Source organism: Temnothorax americanus, unplaced genomic scaffold (assembly GCF_048541705.1).
Source record: "Temnothorax americanus isolate GAGA-0224 unplaced genomic scaffold, ASM4854170v1 Scaffold38, whole genome shotgun sequence".
Classification (NCBI taxonomy): Eukaryota; Metazoa; Arthropoda; class Insecta; order Hymenoptera; family Formicidae; genus Temnothorax; species Temnothorax americanus.
In genome coordinates, this window is record NW_027509526.1 from 1,571,559 (window position 1) to 1,591,855 (window position 20,297).

Consider the following 20,297-nt stretch of genomic DNA (forward strand, 5'->3'; position numbering starts at 1 on the left):
TCTTGGAAGCCAGTATCAAAATTTTTTCAATCTTTTGGGAATTAATTGACCGAATCTGAAAGAATTGTATATGAAGTAGGGGTAGTTTTGTTACCGATCTTTTTGGAAACCGGTTTTTTAATTTTTTCAATTTTTAAAAACTATAAGGAAGCAATGGGAGTGTCACTATGTGTATAGTTTTTTGTTACCAATTTTTTGGAAATTTATTTTTTTAATTTTTTGATAACACCAAATTTTAATTTTTTTTAATTATAATATTACTAATATATTTTAGTGTATTTAAAGTTTTATATATATATAAAAAGATGTCTTGACAGTATGAAATAAGGGTTGAATAAAAAGATCAGGATGTACAAGATTTATTCCAGGAAAAAAATATAAAAAAATTTAATATTTACCCCAAAAGAGAAAAAAAAATAAATATAATGTTAAAATGTTAAAATTTAAATAAATAAAATTTTGTTTTAGAAATATTTAATTGAAACTTGATGACATTTATAAGTATATGTTAGGCTCAAACTTTTGAGCCCTAACGGGGTGAAAAAAAATAAAACGTGTTTTCACGAATTTCTTAATATCTCTTTTTATCAAAAATATATGAAATACTCGAACTTTTGAGCCCTAACGAGGTGAAAAAGAATAAAACGTGTTTTCACGAATTTCTTAATATCTTTTTTTATCAAAAATATATGAAATAGGGGTAGAATTTTCTAGAGAGTGCCATGATGTGTACAGTTTTTAGTTACTGATTTTCTGGAAACCGGTTTTTTTAATTTTTCCAATTTTTACTTTATATATAACGTTTTAGACTTATTTATAAACGATTAGCGACATCATCCTTTGGTTTACCCTGGCGTTTTTTATGAAATTTTGAGATTGCTCGCTCGCGATGAACACATAACCTCGATTTTTCACTTAAAAAACCAATGGAGGTTAGGTGTTTATCGCGAGCGAGCAATCTCAAAATTCTCTAAAAAACGCCAGGGTAAACCAAAGGATGATGTCGCTAATCGGTAAGTGAAATATCGGAGATGCCGAGCTGCCCTAGATATAGAGGTCAATGTTGAATATTAATAATGCGAAAATATACCGGCGATGCGCCGCGTAGTGGGCGCGAGTCGAATCCTCTTGCCGCGCAAGCCCGCGTTGCCGCTCGCGCCGCACAATCGTGGACGACGGAAGACGCGCGGTGCGGAATTCATTTGAAAGTAATAATGTGGAAAATTGATCCAATATGTGATCATTGTTAAGCAAAAAAATTTAAAACTTAAGCACCTACAATGTGTTATTTAGGTGTAAAAGTTTAACTACCGTCTTTAAATCAACTCGACTCCTCATGGAATTCCTTTAAGAAAAACGACTCCGGGGCGAATCTCGGGTAACCAGCTAGTATATATATATATATATATATATATATATATATATATATATTAAGAAACTGGTTTTTGAAACTTTTTGGATTCTCCCTTGTTTAAAAAAAAGTTTGAATTTTTTTAGAAATGTCCGTGGTTGCTCTAACTTCCGCAAATATTGAGATATTGGGCTGTTTTTTTTTTTTTTTAAATCGATAGAGTATTATTCAAGGAAGGTTGGTATTGAATTTGGCGATGATCGGTAAAGAGGTTCTTTTTTTTTTTATTTAAAATTTTTTTAGAATTGTCCGTGGTTGCTCTAACTTCCGAAAATATTGAGATATCGGGCTGTTTTTTTTTTTAAATTGATAGAGCATCATTCAAGGAAAGTTGGTATTGAATTTGGCGATAATCGGTAAAGGGGTTCTTTAAAAAAAAATTTTACTTTTTTTTTAATGTCTGTGGTTGTTCTAATTTGCGCAAATATTGAGATATCGGGCTTAATTTTTTTTTAATTGATAGAGTATCGTTCAAGGAGGGTTGGTATTGAAAAATCGGTAACCCCTTTATTATTAACAATTTTTCATAATTTTATTATATTCTTCAGTCTTTTCTACCCCTATTTCATATTTAATTTTTTAAAATTTGGTTGATTAGATTCAGCTTTATACGCGATCAAAGGTCCATAATTTTGCTCGCATATAAAGCTAGAGCATATAAAGCTCTCATATAAAACTAATCAACTGTTGTTTTTTGAGTTTTCGATGCCAATGTGTATTAGACATCACTTTCTCTATGAGGAAGCCAAGTGCAAATTTTTAATTTGCACAATTTTTAGTAATAGTTCTGGTTTGCTATTATTTTTTAAACTTGAGGGGTGCCAGCGGTCAGATTAAAAAATTATTTAAAAATACTTAAAGACCAGAACTATCGTTAAAACCTATCAGGAACTATAAAACTCTTCAAGAACTATAGAATTCCGTGATAAAAATAAATATTTTCGAAACTTGAGGTGTTACGGGAAGTTAGCACCTCATTTTCTTAAATCGTTATATTTTTATCTAAATCTACGGAACTATTTCTAAAATACATCAGGAACTGTAGAACTATTGTGGGTGCAAATGGAACTCTTAATAAATTTTCCAATTTTTGAAAATGAGGTGCCAACTTCACAGATACCACACGTGCGAGTGTGTGTGCGTTCGTATATTTTATTGCAGTGTGACTGTGTGCGTATTGTTAAGTTATTCTGTGACGAATGTGTTCAACGTCAAAATTTTACTCTCGTAAGCGAATCCATCGTTTTTATATTATATGCTTTATATGTCAACTTACAAAGTATATGTCTTCTCATACAGTGGTCTCAGAAATAGTCAACACGCGAGAATGACTTGAGCAAATATGTGCTAAGTACACTTCCTCTAGAAGCATGTCGAGTAGGTCACAAATAGGCCAGCTGAAGAGTATGCTTAATCAGAATAGCATTGCGCGAATTTACGAAATGGTGAATTTTAATTTCGGAAGTTTTTACCTTATCAACGTTGGAATTATTAGAAAAATAAAAAAGTTAAAAATAAAAATTAATTAATTGAGGAGCCATAAATATTTTAGATATCAGAAGAATTTTTTTTTAATAAAAAGTTTGAACAATTGTTTTTCTGTGTCTACAATTATACAATTTATAATGAATAATGGTGGTATTATCTGAAAATTTAACACAATAAATTTAATTGTATATATTTCTATAATAAATATAATAATTTTTTTGTAAAAGCTTATATCAACATTGTCAATTGCGAAAGAAATATACCTACATAATAAAAATCATAATAAAATCACAATAAAAATTGTATAATATATAATATGAAATATATTAATAATTTAGGCCTGCGTTCCAAAACCACAATCTTAATACTCAAGCGTCGTTTTATCTATCTTTGTTATTGACAGAAAGTTAAACAAGGTCACAGCACGCTCATAACGCTAAGAGCGTGGTTCTGAAACGCAGCCTAGATAATTATGACGAGATAGGGAGTCACTCCCGATTTCAATAATTTTGAAGTATGTTATCAATTAAAGTCATCACATAGAGTAATATTGTAAAGATGTCGGCGCTCGTTGTTTATTAAAAAGATACTAACAAATGTAACTGAGAAATGTAACAGTTTGTGTCAGTATTAAGGGAAGTAATTTGCTGATATGTATGTGTATAAACGGTACATATGTAGACAGAAGAGGGGCTACCGCAAGCAGGGGTGAGTAGGGATGGGGCTTTAGTCCCTCCACTGCCTACATGTGTACTGTATGTACACACATATCAGCAAATTACTTCCCTTAGCACTGAAATAAATTGTTATATTTCTTGAACTTTTTTGTTAATAACAAACAATAACCGCCGGCTAAAACCTTTTAAAGGTTACTCAGATAGTGATAACCTTGATAACATACCTCAAAATTATTGAAATCGGGAATGGCTCCCTATTTCTGCATAATTATCAAAATTTATATTTCTTAAAATAGTAACTTATATTTTTATTAAATTTTTATTATCTGTCAAAATAAATATTTCCAAATATTGCTTCTTCTGATACTTTGCATTTAATTATTCAGTTTTTGTAAAAATTCTTGAAAAAATATTTAATTAATAGTATTCTGTTTAATTATTTTTAATTTATTAATTATAGTTTATCAAAATTGAATTATAATCAATTATTGCCTGTGTACGTTAATTAATCTTTTAATTTAATTTCTTTTGTAAGCTATATCTAGAAATATTTCTAGTGTCCCACGTATTTATCGCTTCATGTCCATGTACCAATATCTTTTGTAGTATTAAGATTTTACAAATACACACATACTTGTAAACAAAAGATTCTCAAAAATTATATAATATCTCAAAAATTAATTAAACGTCAATGACTGCTAATTAAACACAGCTCTTTCCAAATTTCAGTCAGCATATTTTTTTAAATGTATACTGTTACTGATGTTATTATCTCTTTAAATATATAATAATGTCCATGTCAGTTTAAACAAATAGATACATATGTAAATTACTAAGCCAAAATCCATTACATAAGATTTATGAAATATCGCTTTTATGTCTTTGCGGTGTACTATCTAAATTCCATTGACGCGAAAAAGCAATCAACATCGTTCACGATATCGTATTCGATAACAAAATTACGTACGCGCGAACATTTGATTGGGCAATATAACGAAGTAGTTATTTTCACGGTCGAAATTCAATTTATTTCCGTAGCAAAAAAAACGATAAAATCATTGGTCGCTATATGCAATAGATTAACTCTTAATGTGCAATATACAATATATTGAACTGTGAATACATTTATTGAATTAATCAGTGATGCATTAATAAATATCTTATAAAAATATCATACGTAATTAATTTGTTTGTATAACGCTAAAACGCTGAATAAATATCAAAATAATTTTAATTCAATCTTATTTCAAATTAATTTTAATAGAAATTTAAAAAAAATGTTTAAAAAATAAGGTTTTAATGTAATTTATATTTAACAAAAACAATACTAATTATTAATTACAATAATTTTTAAAATATTTTTATTAATTTATTAAATCAAGAGACACGGTAGTGTCTCGCGCCAAGTACACGCGGAGCGAGACCGACCGTGACTCTTTTACGCGACGCGACGGGTTGCGAGTACTCGAGATGTTAAGATCTCGATAACGAGTGAACGGATCAAGTTCTAAGTAGGCTTGATCGATAGCTTGGGGTCTAATTAAGGGGGGGGGGTTTCTTTTATAATATTCCGATACGTGCCCTACGAGCGGAGATATTGCGACGCAAAGTCGAAATGTGAAAATTTTTTATTAAGATACTTCTCCTCCTAACGCCGACGTTTTATAACATATATATATAACATATATAACATATATATAACAGAGAAATGTCACTTTCACTTTTTCGACGCTGGCAGCGCAGGAATCGCCAGTTTCGATATCGCACGCGTATTTCAATCGATCTAGTAGGTAAATTAGGTCGATAGACTAATCGGTCAGGAGAAAGATTTCTATTTAGGTAAATTAGGTAGTATATATATATATATATATATATATATATATATATATATATATTGAGCCAATTGCTTCATGTTTATCTGAAGAGAGAGAGAGAGAGAGAGAGAGAGAAAAAAGAGAGAATCGAATCGAATCGTTATTTATTACACGCTCTGGGATACATCCCCTAAAGCGTAAAAACATATGTACAGAAAGTAGACGTAGTGTAATAATATATAACACAGATATGACTGTAGTCGCAAAAACAAAAAAGAAAATATATAAAAGTAAAATAAAATAAGAGAAAATTAAAAATAGGGAAAGAAAAAAAACAACATTAAGCGCACAATTGGTATCAGCCGTGAGTTTATCCAGACATTGCAAGTAGGTGGTTGTACAGTTTTGATTTGAAGACCGGTAAAGAAGACGCATTGCGTATGTCCGGAGGTATGCCGTTCCACAGTTCCGCTGCAGAGCTACAAAAGGAACGCTTGTAGAACTCTGTGCGATACTGCGGAAGGATCGAGGTACCGAGCGGAGCCCTTATTTCACGCGTGACTCTGTCATGTTTGAACACGAAGTTTGAAAAGATGACCTCAGGTTTTTTCTTCGCTAGCACCGAAAAAGTTAGGCTCCCCACGAAGTACAAGCGTCGGAAACTGATCTTAAGCCAACCAAGTCTGTCAAAGTAAGGCGTTATATGTTCGTTCTACTTGGCCTGGAAAATAAAACAGACGCATCTATTGTAGGCTCTCTGCAAGTGAAGATTTTGTTCGCCCGTGATGTTAGTTAGGATCGTGCAGCCGTAGTCAAGTATAGGTACAATCAGGGCCGAGACCAGCATAATGCGAAGAGGAAACGGTAGGAGATGCTTGCAAAGCTTCAGTTGATACAACGCCGAGTTAACTCTCGTTATTGTTTTCGAAATCTGCTTTTCCCACGACAGCGAACAGGTTAATGTAACACCCAGATATTCAACTGAGTCCGAAAAAGATATTATGGAGTCATTTACATAGATGGATGGTAACGCGTCACTCTCCAGACTACTAATATAACGCAGCGTCCCCACAATAATCGCTTGCGTTTTCTTAGGATTAATTTTGAGCCCATTTTCAGTAGCCCACTGCACGACTCTCTTTATGTCCTCGTTTATCCTAGCAATCGCATCGGCAAGAAGGCCAGGCTGGACATGCAAATAAATTACAAGATTGTCCGCATAAAATTGATATTTACAGTGTTTTAATATCCCGCTGAAGTCGAGTTCAAGTCGAGTAGATATAATAAGAAGAGAAAGGGCCCCAGCACAGAGCCCTGGGGTACCCCTTGGTGAACAGGTCGGTCGGAGGACATTCCAGAAGGATCACGAACAGCCTGCCCTCTACCCGTCAAATAAGAGCAGAGCCATTTTAACGTTGAGTTTGCGAAGCCCAACCTCCTGAGCTTTTTAATTAGGCGATGAGGACAAACATTGTCGAAGGCCTTGGAAAAATCAAATAGTACCGCGATGGTGACTTTTCTCCTATCAGCGGCCAGTCTTATATCATCCAGAATCCTAATCAAAGCGGTCTGTGTAGAGAAGTCCTTCCTATAGGCGGACTGGAAAGGATCCAGGATATCATTCTCCTCAAGAAAATTCGTGATCTGGTCGGCCACTATGCGCTCCAGGGCTTTAGAGACAGCACATAGTATCGATATTGGCCTGTAATCATGCAGTTCACAAGGGTGATTCACCTTCGGAATAGGGCAGATAACAGCTGATCTCTACACACTAGGATAGACACCGTAAAAGAGACAGTAGTTGAAGATGTGGGTCAATGCAGGAAGGATGCAGGGTAATGCTCTGACGATTAAACTCCGAGGAAGCTCATCTCTCCCGGAAACCTCCGAATTACTCCTCTGCAAAGCCCCAACTATCTCCCCTGGTTCGATGTTATTCCAATAAAACTTTTGGTCACTGTATGCCACCTCTCCCAAGTCAAAAACGATGCTCTCTTCTGGATCAGAGTCCTTCGCGTGACCCGTAAAATAAGCATTCAATTCCTCAGGAGTGAAAACCAGTCTATCGTGCTGCGCTTTAGGTCTCAAAAAGCCAAAGTGCCTGAGTTTTTTCCACAAGATGTTGGGCTCCTTGGCATCGTGAAAAGTCTTATGAAAATATTCCGTCTTTGCCCTTCGTACCTCGAGCTGAACCAAATTTCTGAGTCGCCTATAAGTATTCTAATTTGATTCTGTTTTATTCCGTCTCCAGACTCTTCTCGTCCTGTCCCTGTCCCTCATCAATTTCCTTAAATCTGTCGTGAGCCACGGCGCAGGAAGATGTTTAGGGCATATAATGCGATAAGGCGCGTGTTTATCGTAACAAATCCTAAGGAAGTCGTTGAGGATCCTCACTTTAACGTCAATATTTGGGGTTAGGTACAGGTCATCCCAGTTCTGCGAACCCAGCTCCGTAAGGAAATCCTCAGAATCGAAAGAACGAAAATTACGGACCCGTACAGTTCGCCTTGGAATACGCTCGATTTTGACGTTGTAAGTGATCTCAATGAGATCATGGGCAGAAGAAAAGCCGACATCACGCTGATTATGACAAGCAAGCTTCTCCTCCTCGTCAATAATACAGAGATCCAGCCATGTAGAGGCAGTGCGTGTATTATGCGTTGGCAGGTAAGGCACAAGGAAGAAATTAGATGCCTGTACAAACGTCAAAATCTGTTCCGAGTCGTAAGTGTGAGAAGTGAGGTCGGCGTTAAAATCCCCGAACATAATAAAGTGCTTGTAATTAGCAGACAGCTCCGAGAAGGTGGTGAAAAAGTTGGATAAGGAGCCTGTATGTGGTGGTCTGTATACCACGGCTAAGAGGATCTTGGAGTAATTATAATACTGATAAACACTTCCACAACCAGATATTCGGGTTTTCCACAGTAATTGTTTACTTTAAATCCGAATGTAGGACACGTAGATATCGAATTCGAGGTATTAATACATGTAGACACCGAAAACTACGGAGCCCATTATGTGGACCTTGTCATCGGCAACGTGGGACACCTAGACATAAAATTCAACGTATTATTAGACCTGGACACCAAAAATATACACTTTATGAACTTTTTCCAATTTTTCTAAAGGGGTTTCCGATTTGTTTAAAAAAATGTACGTGATTGTTCTAATTTCCTTAAATTTTGAGATATTAGCTGAATTTTTTTAAAGATAAATTTTTGTTACTTTTTTAAAAACAATGCCCAAGTTTTTCTAATTTTTCGGAAATGGCAAAGACGTACGTGTATAATTTTTTATAATCAATTTTTTAGAAACCGGTTTCAAAATTTTCTAATTTTTTCTAAACATATTTTTAATTCAGCGAATTTTTATTATATCACGACATAATTTTAATTCTGTCACTAGGGAATTTTTAAGTCGATTCTTATGAATCAAGCTTGAATTCGATGTCTAGGTGTCCCAGGTTGCCGATGACGAGGTCCACATAGTGCGCTCCATAGTTTTTGGTGTCCAGGTGTAATAATACGTTGAATTTGATGTCTAGGTGTCCCACGTTGCCGATGACAAGGTCCAAATAATGGGCTCCGTAGTTTTCGGTGTCTACATGTATTAATACCTCGAATTCGATATCTACGTGTCCTACATTCGGATTTAAAGTAAACATTACTGTGGAAAACCCGAATATCTGGTTGTGGAAGTGTCTATCAGTAATTACTCCCCGGGAAATTCTACCCCTATTTCACGTATCCTTGATAAAAATTCGGTCCACTAACGAATGAGTAGTTCGCGGTCAGACAGACAGACAGACAGACAGACAGGCAGACAGACTTCCGGTACTTATATATATAGATGATTATAGATAATAAAAATTGGACAAATTAAAATTATGTCTAGACATAATAAAAATTGGATGAATTAAAATTATGTCTTGACATAATAAAAATTGGATGAATTAAATAATTCCGCATTTTTATTATGTGTATACACATAATTTTAATTCATACAATTTTTATTATGTGTACATAATTTGTTTTCAAATGAACGTAAAATGTATTTGTTATAATATCCATTATTGAACACCGATATGCGCGACAAAAGCTCTTGTTTATTATTAATTATGCTATTATTTATTATATATATTGTTATCCATATATATATATATTTTCAGTATTATTGTTACATTAGAAAAATTATTGGCATTTAGAATACGAATTTTTTTCCGTTAGTTTGTAAGTTTCATGATTAAAAAGATCATGTCGTATTATTAACATATACCTAAGATTTATAGAATAGTTATTAATTTTATTATACATCTCAATTGCGCGAATCTCAAATATGTTTTGTAAAAATTATGCATAATATTCCTATGCAAGGATACTTGTTTAACTATTTCTTCCTATTGCATTTAAGTATAGAAAAATATACAATTTCTATGTGTTTGCACTTTATATTTATTTTCTATATAGGCACACAGTTATATCGTCTCACATATTATACATTTTTATATATATCCGTACAAAATTACCTTTTTAAAAATAAGGTAAAAAAAAGGCGCCAAGTACACGCATAGTAGTGTATATGTATTATATTGTTACCCTGTTATGTTGTTACCTCGAAAAAAACAAAGTGGTAGTATTATACCTCCAAATAGCTTTACCCTGTACATACTGTTTATAAAATGCGTAATACTACAAAAATGCGTGATATCCGTACAAAATTACCTTTTTTTAAAAAAAAAGGTAAAAAAAGGCGCCAAGTACACGGATAGTAGTGTATATGTTGTTACTTCGAAAAAAAAGAAAATGGTAGTATTAGACGGTTCCCAGTCAAAATGTCTCTTCTAAATGATCTCATACAAAAAAATCTCGGGAAAAATATCTCAGTCCAAAGATATCTCAGTGCAAAATGTCTTAGTCCAAAAATATCTCAGTCCAAAATGTCTCAGTCCAAAAATATCTCTGACAATAATTAACTTCGAAAGTACATCATACAATATATATTACACAATATCATTGTAATGAATTACATCTTACAAATTTTTATTACTGTTGAGGATAGAAACCGAATCCGTTGCGAGGGAGGAATTGTTGGGCGCCGTATCTTTGCCAGCGGCCCTGATCGCGAGGTGAGGCGAAAAGAAAGGGCCATTACCGAAATATCGCACACGGCCCTGCCACGGAGCGTCGCCCGATAATCCTTCGCTCCCGTTCAATTTGTGCGAACTCATGCGAGTCATGCGCACGCGTTTACGCGCTTTCGTGCAATAGATCGATCACGGATCGATATGATTCGTCCTCCCTGTAACGCACCCGGCTCCCCCGCTGAGCCACCCTCATGCCGGAACACGATCATCCGCCGGCAGGCAGAACAGAAATCGCTCTCGCGCCGTACAGTCTAAATCCGTTCGCCGCGATCCGCATCCTCGAACGATTGCCGCGCGAAACGGAGGTCATACGCTCCACCAGCCGTCTTCAACGGGGAAGTGGACGACCTCAGTGAGCGAGAACGCGCTTCTCCTCACCGACTCGGTGCACGAAACCTTAATTTCTGAGCGGGACTCGTCGCTCTCGGAGCCGTCCCCCAGCGTAACGTTAAAGCGTCGCACGTGATACGCCGCTTAGTGAGATCACGCATAGCTCACAATCTTTGTAAAGACCTACTGTGCTTATTTGTGCTGTAATTAAAGACGTTAGCAAAGAAACAGCGGTCTTGATTTGAAAACTCCTCGCCGATCAGCGATACGCTTCGCGCCCTTGTCAGGGCGGAATCCGGCAAACATTCGTGTCCCAAGGCTCCCTTGGCCGAGCACGAAACATTCTGGTCCTTCGAGCCGGATCGAAGCCCTTCATTCGGCTACGAGGAATCATTTCTAAGTCATGGAGACGCTGTTAGAAGGTCAGTCTATGCGGTTCCGAGTCATCGAACGCGCATTAGACAACTTCAAAAAGCTGGGCAGAAAGAATCTGACCGCAGCGAAGATCCGCAATCGAATCCAGACGTTGAAGGAGGACTGGGAAGAGGCGAAGGGTGGACATCGTGCTCTCCTGGCTGCTGTCCCCGTCGCAGAGCGCCCCGGTTACGAGTACTTCCAGAGCCTGAGGTTCGAAGCCACCCAGGAGATGTATCAAACCGCATCCGATCACATGGCCGAGTGCCTTGAAGAACTGGAGCCGTACGTACCCCCGAATCAATCGTTCAGTTTCGGACAGCAGTCCCCGGGATTTTCGTCCGCCTATTCGATCTCGCATTTACCGCCGATGAAACTTCCTCCGTTCGACGGGAAGTATGAGGAATGGGAGAGTTTCCGCGATCGATTCACGTCTCTTATTCTAAATAATAAAGATTTGTCGAATTTTACGCGAATGCATTACTTAATTTCATGTCTAACAGACCGCGCTCTTGATTGCGTAAAAGACATACGAGTCACCGCCGATAATTTCGATATCGCGTGGGACACTCTAAACACGCGCTTTGAGAACAAACGCCGCCTGATAAACGTGCATATGACTGCGTTGCTCAATTTGCCCGCTGTCGCAAAAGAATCCGCGATCGAGCTACAGTCCCTCTCTGACCGCATTCACACCGCCGTCGCGGCTCTTAACAAATTAAATCGTACTCCTGAGGAGCTTTGGAGCGACATGTTAGTGAGTCTCGGGACGCAGAAACTCGACGCGGTTACAAAAAAGGCATGGAATCTCAAGTATAGCGAGGACCGGAATCCTCCCTCTTACGAAGCGTTTAATAAATTTCTAGAGAATCGAATTCGCGCTCTAGAAGAATGGAAACTCTCCCCTTCGCCCTCCGATAAAACGAAAACTGCAAATCCGCATAAAGTCAGTAGCGCGAACGTATGCGCGAAGGCCGTATCGCAGTGTTCGCTATGCAAAGCTAAACATGCGTTCAGCGCCTGTCCGCAATTCGCGGGGAAGAGTCCGAGTCAACGACGTGAAATCGTTCAACGGGAACGACGTTGCTTTAATTGCCTGAGCCAACATCACGCCGTCAAGGCATGCTCGAGCAAATTCCTCTGCCGCATGTGTCAAAAACCACATCATACGATGCTTCATGTTGACTCCGACTCTCCCCCGAAAACCGAGGCAATAACTCCGGCGAACGACCCACCGAGGGCCGTCGACGCAACAACAAGCGAAGTAAACTCACTGTTAGCGTCTTCACAGACTCCTTCGCGTTCTTATGTTTTGCTCGCAACGGCTTGGGTCACCGTAAGCTCGCCGCTCGGTAGATCTGTTATTGTTCGAGCTTTGCTCGATCAAGGTTCCGAGATGAGCTTCATCACAGAAAAACTCGCGCAGTGTCTCAGGCTGAAACGCGTTCGAATGCCGACCTCGGTTTCGGCTGTCGGCGGTGTACACGCCGGAACATATCAACACGCGGCTCAAATAAATATTTCGCCGAGAAACAAACAGACTCCGGCATTCTCTACTCACGCGTTAATTTTGAAATCGTTAACGTCATACGCGCCAAAGCGTATGACAACGGAGCATACTTTAGCTCACCTAGCAGATCTCCCATGGGCTGACCACGACCCCATGAGCGCAAATCCCATCAATATAATAGTCGGTGCAGATCTTTACGGCGTCCTTATAGTTGACGGACTTCGCAAGGGAGCGGTCGGACAGCCGATCGCTCAAAACTCAGTGCTAGGATGGGTGATCTCAGGGCCCATCCCACCTTCAAAGGTGGAGTCGCATATTACGTCGGTCGCATCATCGGAACAACCGCCCCTCCGGGTGAGCGCACATCACTGCCTTAATCTGTCCCTCGATCAAGAGCTTAGAAAATTCTGGGAGGTCGAGGAACTTCCGCATAAGACACATCTTAACCCGGAAGACGAGCAATGTGAGGAGCATTTTCGCCGCACCCACTCACGTTGTCCCGATGGCAGATACATGGTCCGTCTTCCGTTTAGAGCCGGTCCCCCTATCGAAATAGGGCGTTCTCGAGGTGTCGCCGAGCACCATCTCAAAGGCTTAGCTCGAAGATTAGATGCTCATCCGGAGCAGAAACGGGAGTATTCCGAATTTTTACGCGATTACGAAACCCTCGGGCATATGATCGAGGTGCCCGCTTCAGATGACGCGGACGAGCAACGCGTTTACATTCCGCATCACGCGGTCATGCGCGAAAGTAGTGCCACGAGTCATCTGCGCGTCGTCTTCAACGCGTCTTGCGCAACGTCAAACGGGTCCTCGTTAAACGACCATCTCCTGGTCGGACCCAAACTTCAACCTGATCTATCGGTTATCATCCTGCGATGGCGACTATTCAAGTACGTGTACACGGCCGACATGACTAAAATGTATAGGCAAATTCGTGTCGACCCGCGTGATGTAACGTATCAACGCATTCTTTGGCGCGAACGTCCTACTGATCCGCTTCGCGAATACATCCTTCTCACCGTCACATATGGCACCGCGGCCGCTCCGTACTTAGCGCTTCGCGTACTCGATCAGTTGGTAAACGACGAAGGACAGGCATTTCCCTTAGCTGTTCTCATACTCCAGAAAGGGAAATATATCGACGAAACTCTCTTCGGCGCGCATCGCCTCGAGGACCTCCGTATCGCCCGCGATCAACTCATCGCCCTCCTACGGAAAGGTGGCTTTGAGTTAAGGAAATGGGCCAGTAATAATTCGGAGCTTTTGTCGGACATTGATCCCGCGAATCACGGACTCGCGTGCAACAAAATTTTGAAAACAGATGAAAGTTTGAAAATCCTCGGGGTCAGTTGGAACCCTGCGCTCGATATCTTTCAATTTCAAACGGCTACCGACGCCCCTGCTCCGCAAACAAAGCGATCGATTCTCTCCGCGATCGCGAAACTGTTTGACCCGCTCGGGTGGGTGACTCCCGTCACGATTACCGCAAAAATTTTGATGCAACGGTTGTGGCGTCTTAAGTTCGAGTGGGACGACACGCTCCCTCATGACATATTGCGCGAGTGGAAACCGATTTACAATCAATTATCCGCGCTCAACGAGCTCCACTTGCCGCGGTGGACCGGTCAAGAGTCGGACTCTGATCGTTGCGAACTGCACGGCTTCGCCGATGCGTCTAACGTCGCGTACGCCGCCGCTGTCTACCTGCGTGTAATTTCCAAATCTGGCCGTATAACCATATCTCTGCTTATGGGAAAATCGAAAGTCGCTCCGGTGAAAACGTTAAGCGTTCCCCGGTTGGAGCTTCTCGCTGCGTTGCTACTTGCGCGCGTCATGACTTTAGTTCGCGAATCGATCAGGATCGATTCCTCCGCGTGTTATTGCTGGATCGACGCGGAAGTCGTGCTTGCGTGGTTACGTCAACACCCGTCGAGATGGAAGACTTTCGTCGCGAACCGCGTCGCGGAGATTCAGTCCCGTCTCCCCGATGTGACGTGGCGTCACGTGTCGACCGCCGAAAACCCAGCAGATTGTGCATCGCGCGGAATACTAGGGCACGAACTCGCAACTCACCCACTATGGTGGCAGGGACCACCATGGCTCAAGTTCCCCGCGACGCGATGGCCCGAGGGTCTTCCCTCCCCCCTGACGGAAACTTCCATTGAAGAAAAGATTGTCACCACGCACGCGGCGAGAGTCCCCACGCCGTGGGATCTTGCCTCACAATATTCGGATTGGGCCAAACTTATTCGAGTCACCGCGTATATCATTCGATTCGTCTCCTGTCGCGGGCACTCTAAAAAATTCCCCGCTCTTGAGCATCACGGACGCGCCTTATCGGCCTCCGAATGCCACCGCGCTCGCACATTCTGGCTCGGGGCTATCCAAGCCGAATTATTCCCTCACGAATTGCACGAGCTCACTCAGAACAAACCCGTCCATTCCAAGAGTCACATTCTCGCACTCAATCCCTTCGTAGATAGCGAAGGATTGATAAGAGTCGGAGGACGCCTGAGAAACGCTCCACTCTCGTATCACGCGAAGCATCCGATCGTACTCGCTTCTCACCCGTTAGTCACGCTAATCATTAGGCAGGCTCATCTGCGCGCCCTTCATGCGGGCCCGCATTTAACGCTTGCAACGTTGCGCCGCGAGTTCTGGATCTTAAATGCTCGCAGTTCCGTTCGATCCGTTCTCCATAAATGTGTGAACTGCACGCGCGAAAAGGCCGCCGTGCCGCAGCAGCTCATGGGAGATCTCCCATCCTTGCGCGTGTCGGCGCCTTCCCGTAGTTTTCTCCATTGTGGGGTCGACTACGCGGGGCCGGTGCTGGTTCGAGCCTCCGGGGGACGCGGCATTGTTTCGCGAAAAGCATATATCGCGCTCTTTGTGTGCCTCGCCACGCGCGCGGTCCACCTTGAATTGGTTGGAAATTATTCCACCCCCGCGTTTTTAGACGCCTACTCTCGATTTTGCTCTCGTAGAGGATTGCCGGAGTCAATGCATTCCGATAACGGAACTACGTTTGTCGGAGCCGACAAGGAACTAGTCAAGGCATACCGAGCGGCAGTAAACGATCCCAATTTCTTAAATGCCATCGCCTCCGATAATGTACAATGGCACTTCCTCCCCCCGTCCGCACCGCATTTCGGCGGTCTCTGGGAGGCCGGCGTACGCAGCGTAAAGTACCATCTTCGCCGAGTTCTTAAGAATCACACGCTAACATTCGAAGAGCTTACGACTCTACTATGCCGGATCGAAGCCTGCTTAAATTCGCGTCCTCTCGCACCGTTAAGTGATACGTTAGACGATTATGAAGTACTGACCCCCGGTCATTTCTTAATCGGGTCCGCGCTCACAGTCAATCCGGAACCCTCGTTATTAAACGTCAACGAGAATCGCTTGTCACGCTGGCAAATCATCCGTCACATCACCGAGCGGTTTTGGCGGCTGTGGCAGACGGAATACGTTAGCACCTTGCAGCAACGCGTCAAATGGCGAAGATTACAAGCGCCAGTGAAGATCGGGCAACTCGTCTTGTTACGAAATGCCACTTTACCTCCCTGTAAGTGGGAGCTCGGTCGCGTAACACAGTGCCATGCGGGCGCTGACGGGCTGATTCGCGTGGTGACCGTGAAAACACCGACCTCCGAATATAAACGTCCGATCGTAAAATTATGCCTACTCCCGATCGACTGTGAGGCGCGCGCTGACTGACCTCTCCGGCATAAGCATTGTAAATGAACTTGTCACGGCGGGCGGTACGCTCGGTATCGCCACGTCTTGTTTTTTTTCAAAAAAAAAAAAACCGCATGTAATTAGCTTGTCTTACTACTCTAAGTTGATCTAGTTATAAGATATATTCTATCTTCCCGTATCGACCTATCGACCGCCACGAGCACATCGCGGATTTCGAAACGTATTTCGAGGCGGGCGGTATGTTGAGGATAGAAACCGAATCCGTTGCGAGAGAGGAATTGTTGGGCGCCGTATCTTTGCCAGCGGCCCTGATCGCGAGGTGAGGCGAAAAGAAAGGGCCATTACCGAAATATCGCACACGGCCCTGCCACGGAGCGTCGCCCGATAATCCTTCGCTCCCGTTCAATTTGTGCGAACTCATGCGAGTCATGCGCACGCGTTTACGCGCTTTCGTGCAATAGATCGATCACGGATCGATATGATTCGTCCTCCCTGTAACGCACCCGGCTCCCCCGCTGAGCCACCCTCATGCCGGAACACGATCATCCGCCGGCAGGCAGAACAGAAATCGCTCTCGCGCCGTACAGTCTAAATCCGTTCGCCGCGATCCGCATCCTCGAACGATTGCCGCGCGAAACGGAGGTCATACGCTCCACCAGCCGTCTTCAACGGGGAAGTGGACGACCTCAGTGAGCGAGAACGCGCTTCTCCTCACCGACTCGGTGCACGAAACCTTAATTTCTGAGCGGGACTCGTCGCTCTCGGAGCCGTCCCCCAGCGTAACGTTAAAGCGTCGCACGTGATACGCCGCTTAGTGAGATCACGCATAGCTCACAATCTTTGTAAAGACCTACTGTGCTTATTTGTGCTGTAATTAAAGACGTTAGCAAAGAAACAGCGGTCTTGATTTGAAAACTCCTCGCCGATCAGCGATACGCTTCGCGCCCTTGTCAGGGCGGAATCCGGCAAACATTCGTGTCCCAAGGCTCCCTTGGCCGAGCACGAAACAATTACAAAATATCATTATAAAAAATTAATATTACATTTAATTAGTATTAGGACAGTTGTAAACCCATGTGACAACTCGTCTCGCGTGGAAAGTGTATGCGTGGAGGCAGTAGGTTCTGCCCCCTGCGGGGGGCTCCACTATTATTAAACTAGACACATAGTGTGCCTTCAAAGTACATGCGTGGACTTTCCACGCGTGAAGACAAAATTAATATTACATTTAATTAGTATCACATTTCATGAACAGCCATACATTGATAATAAATTATTCTAATCAACTGAATATACAAATAAAAACAATAATATAATAAATCAACTTTACTTGAGATATTTTTGTTCGATACATTATTGTGAGAGATATTTTTGGACTGAGACATTTTGAACTGAGATATTTTTGGACTGAGACATTTTGGACTGAGATATTTTTGGACTGAGACATTTTGGACTGAGATATTATAGACGAGATATTTTTGCTGAGATGCTTTGGGCTGAGATAAAATGAGGGGTCACCGTATTAGACCTCAAAAAAGCCTAAGAAACAAGTGGTAGACGTAATCTTTATCTATATCTCGAAAAATCTCGAAAAAATCTAAGCAGTAGTATCTTTATTTCCGAAAAATTATAACCCAAGTGATACACCACAAAATTATGTTACTTTATCAAAAAGATGAGTCGCGCTTCAAGTGATCTATTACAATTATAAAAAAGAAAAGATATCTCTTTAAATTACAGCGCCAATTACAGAGAGAACATATATATATATATATGTTCTATATATATATATATATATATGTTATATTTTGTACTCTGTTACCTTTATAATTCTTTGTGACCACTAAAAAATACACATGTAAACTTTGTATTTAAATATCTTGTATTCCCTTGTTAAATTTGAATAAAATTTTTTAATTTTATAAAATTGTTATTATACATTTTTTCTAATTGACACAATGTAAAGATTTTTCAAAGTAATGCAACAATTATTTTTTGAGGCAATATATATATATATATATATATATATATATATGTTTTCTCTATATAATTGGCGCTGTAATTTAAAGAAATATCATTTCTTTTTTGTAATTGTAATAGATCACTTGAAGCGCGACTCTTCTTTTTGATAAGGTAACATAATTTTGTGATGTGTATCACTTGGGTTATAATTTTTCGGACATAAAGATACTACTGCTTAGATTTTTTTGAGATTTTTCGATATATAGATAAAGATTACGTCTACCACTTGTTACTGAGGTTTTTTCGAGGTCTAATACTACCATTTTCTTTTTTTTCGAGGTAACAACATATACACTACTATGCGTGTACTTGGCGCCTTTTTTAACCTTTTTTTTTTTAAAGTTAATTATTACATTAATATTGCTTGTTCTTACTTTTACTTTAAATACTTCATCATAAATTGTTTAAGGATTGTTGCGTTTAAATGTCTTAACATAACACATATACTGCTTTTCAGTAAAGTATCGCATTAGATAGGTATTTGAGAAGATAATATAATCGATCCGTATTTAGTTATGCGTAAGTATATTACATGGTTTTATTAACTTAAAAGCATATATCATATTGTTAGAATTCTGAAATTAACAATATCATGCAGAATATTATTTTTAATAAATCTTAAATATTTAAAACTATAAATGTTTAATTATTAATATATCACATTAATTCTTTCTTATATGTTTATATTATTTTCGCTCGGAATTTGCTCGCCAGACCAGGGTGAGAAAACGTGGAGACACTGGTTGGTTTTACATAAAGCTCTTTATTCTCACTATTCACAATACAGTTTGATGGAGGGAGTGTGTGTGTGTGTGTGTGTGTGTGTGTGTGTGTGTGTGTGTGTGTGTGTGTGTGTGTGTGTGTGTGTGTGTGTGTGTGTGTGTGTGTGTGTGTGAGTGGGGGAGGGTGTGGGTGTGGGTGTGGGGGTGGGTGTGGGTGTGGGTGTGGGTGTGGGAGGGGGTGTGGGTGTGGGTGTGGGTGTGGTGTGGGTGTGGGGTGTGGTGTGGGTGTGGGTGTGTGGTGTGGGTGTGGGTGTGGGTGTGGGTGTGGTGGGGGTGTGGGTGTGGGTGTGGGTGTGGGTGTGGGTGTGGGTGTGCGTGTGGGGTGTGGGGTGTGGGTGTGTGGGGTGGGTGTGGGTGTGGGTGTGGGTGTGGGTGTGGGTGTGGGTGTGGGTGTGGGTGTGGTTGTGGGTGTGGGTGTGGGTGTGGGTGTGGGGTTTGGGTGTGGGTGTGGGTGTGGGTGTGGGTGTTGGTGTGGGTGTGGTTGTGGTGTGGGTTGTGGGTGTGGGTGTGGGTGTGGTGGTGGTTGTGGGTGTGGGTGTGGGTGTGGGTGTGGGTGTGGGTGGGTGGGTGTGGGTGTGGGTGTGGGTGTGGGTGTGGGTGTGGGTGTGGGTGTGGGTGTGGGTGTGGGTGTGGGTGTGGGTGTGGGTGTGGGAGTGGGTGTGGGTGTGGGTGTGGGTGTGGGTGTGAGCGTGGGTGTGGGTGTGGGTGTGGGTGTGGGTGTGGTGTGGGTGTGGGTGTGGGTGTGGGTGTGGTGGGGGGTGTGTGTGTGGGTGTGTGTGTGTGTGGGGGTGTGGGTGGGTGTGGGGGTGTGGGTGTGTGTGTGTGTGTGTGTGTGTGTGTGTGTGTGTGTGTGTGTGTGTGTGTGTGTGTGTGTGTGTGTGTGTGTGTGTGTTGCTTCACTGAGCCGCAGTGTATGTACGTGTGCAGGATTCATGCGCGGTCGGACAGAGACGGACTCGCGGACAGACGCGGAGGCGCGGTTGCCTGACGGATTCGCGGGCAAG

General features: G+C 41.5%; 2 protein-coding genes across 2 annotated transcripts; one reads left to right on the forward strand and one right to left on the reverse strand.

The window, feature by feature from the left end:
* Positions 1-6,102: 6,102 nt before the first annotated feature.
* Positions 6,103-7,945, reverse strand: LOC143902128 (uncharacterized). The gene is made up of 4 exons (XM_077414829.1): positions 7,890-7,945; positions 7,159-7,599; positions 6,861-7,092; positions 6,103-6,576 (listed from the first exon to the last, which is right to left on the reverse strand). Exons 1-4 carry the CDS (start codon positions 7,943-7,945, stop codon positions 6,103-6,105), a joined length of 1,203 nt encoding a protein of 400 aa, XP_077270955.1.
* A 3,321-nt stretch (positions 7,946-11,266) lies between these two features.
* LOC143902129 (uncharacterized) lies at positions 11,267-16,507 on the forward strand. The gene has a single exon (XM_077414831.1). It carries the CDS (start codon positions 11,267-11,269, stop codon positions 16,505-16,507), a length of 5,241 nt encoding a protein of 1,746 aa, XP_077270957.1.
* Positions 16,508-20,297: the final 3,790 nt, after the last annotated feature.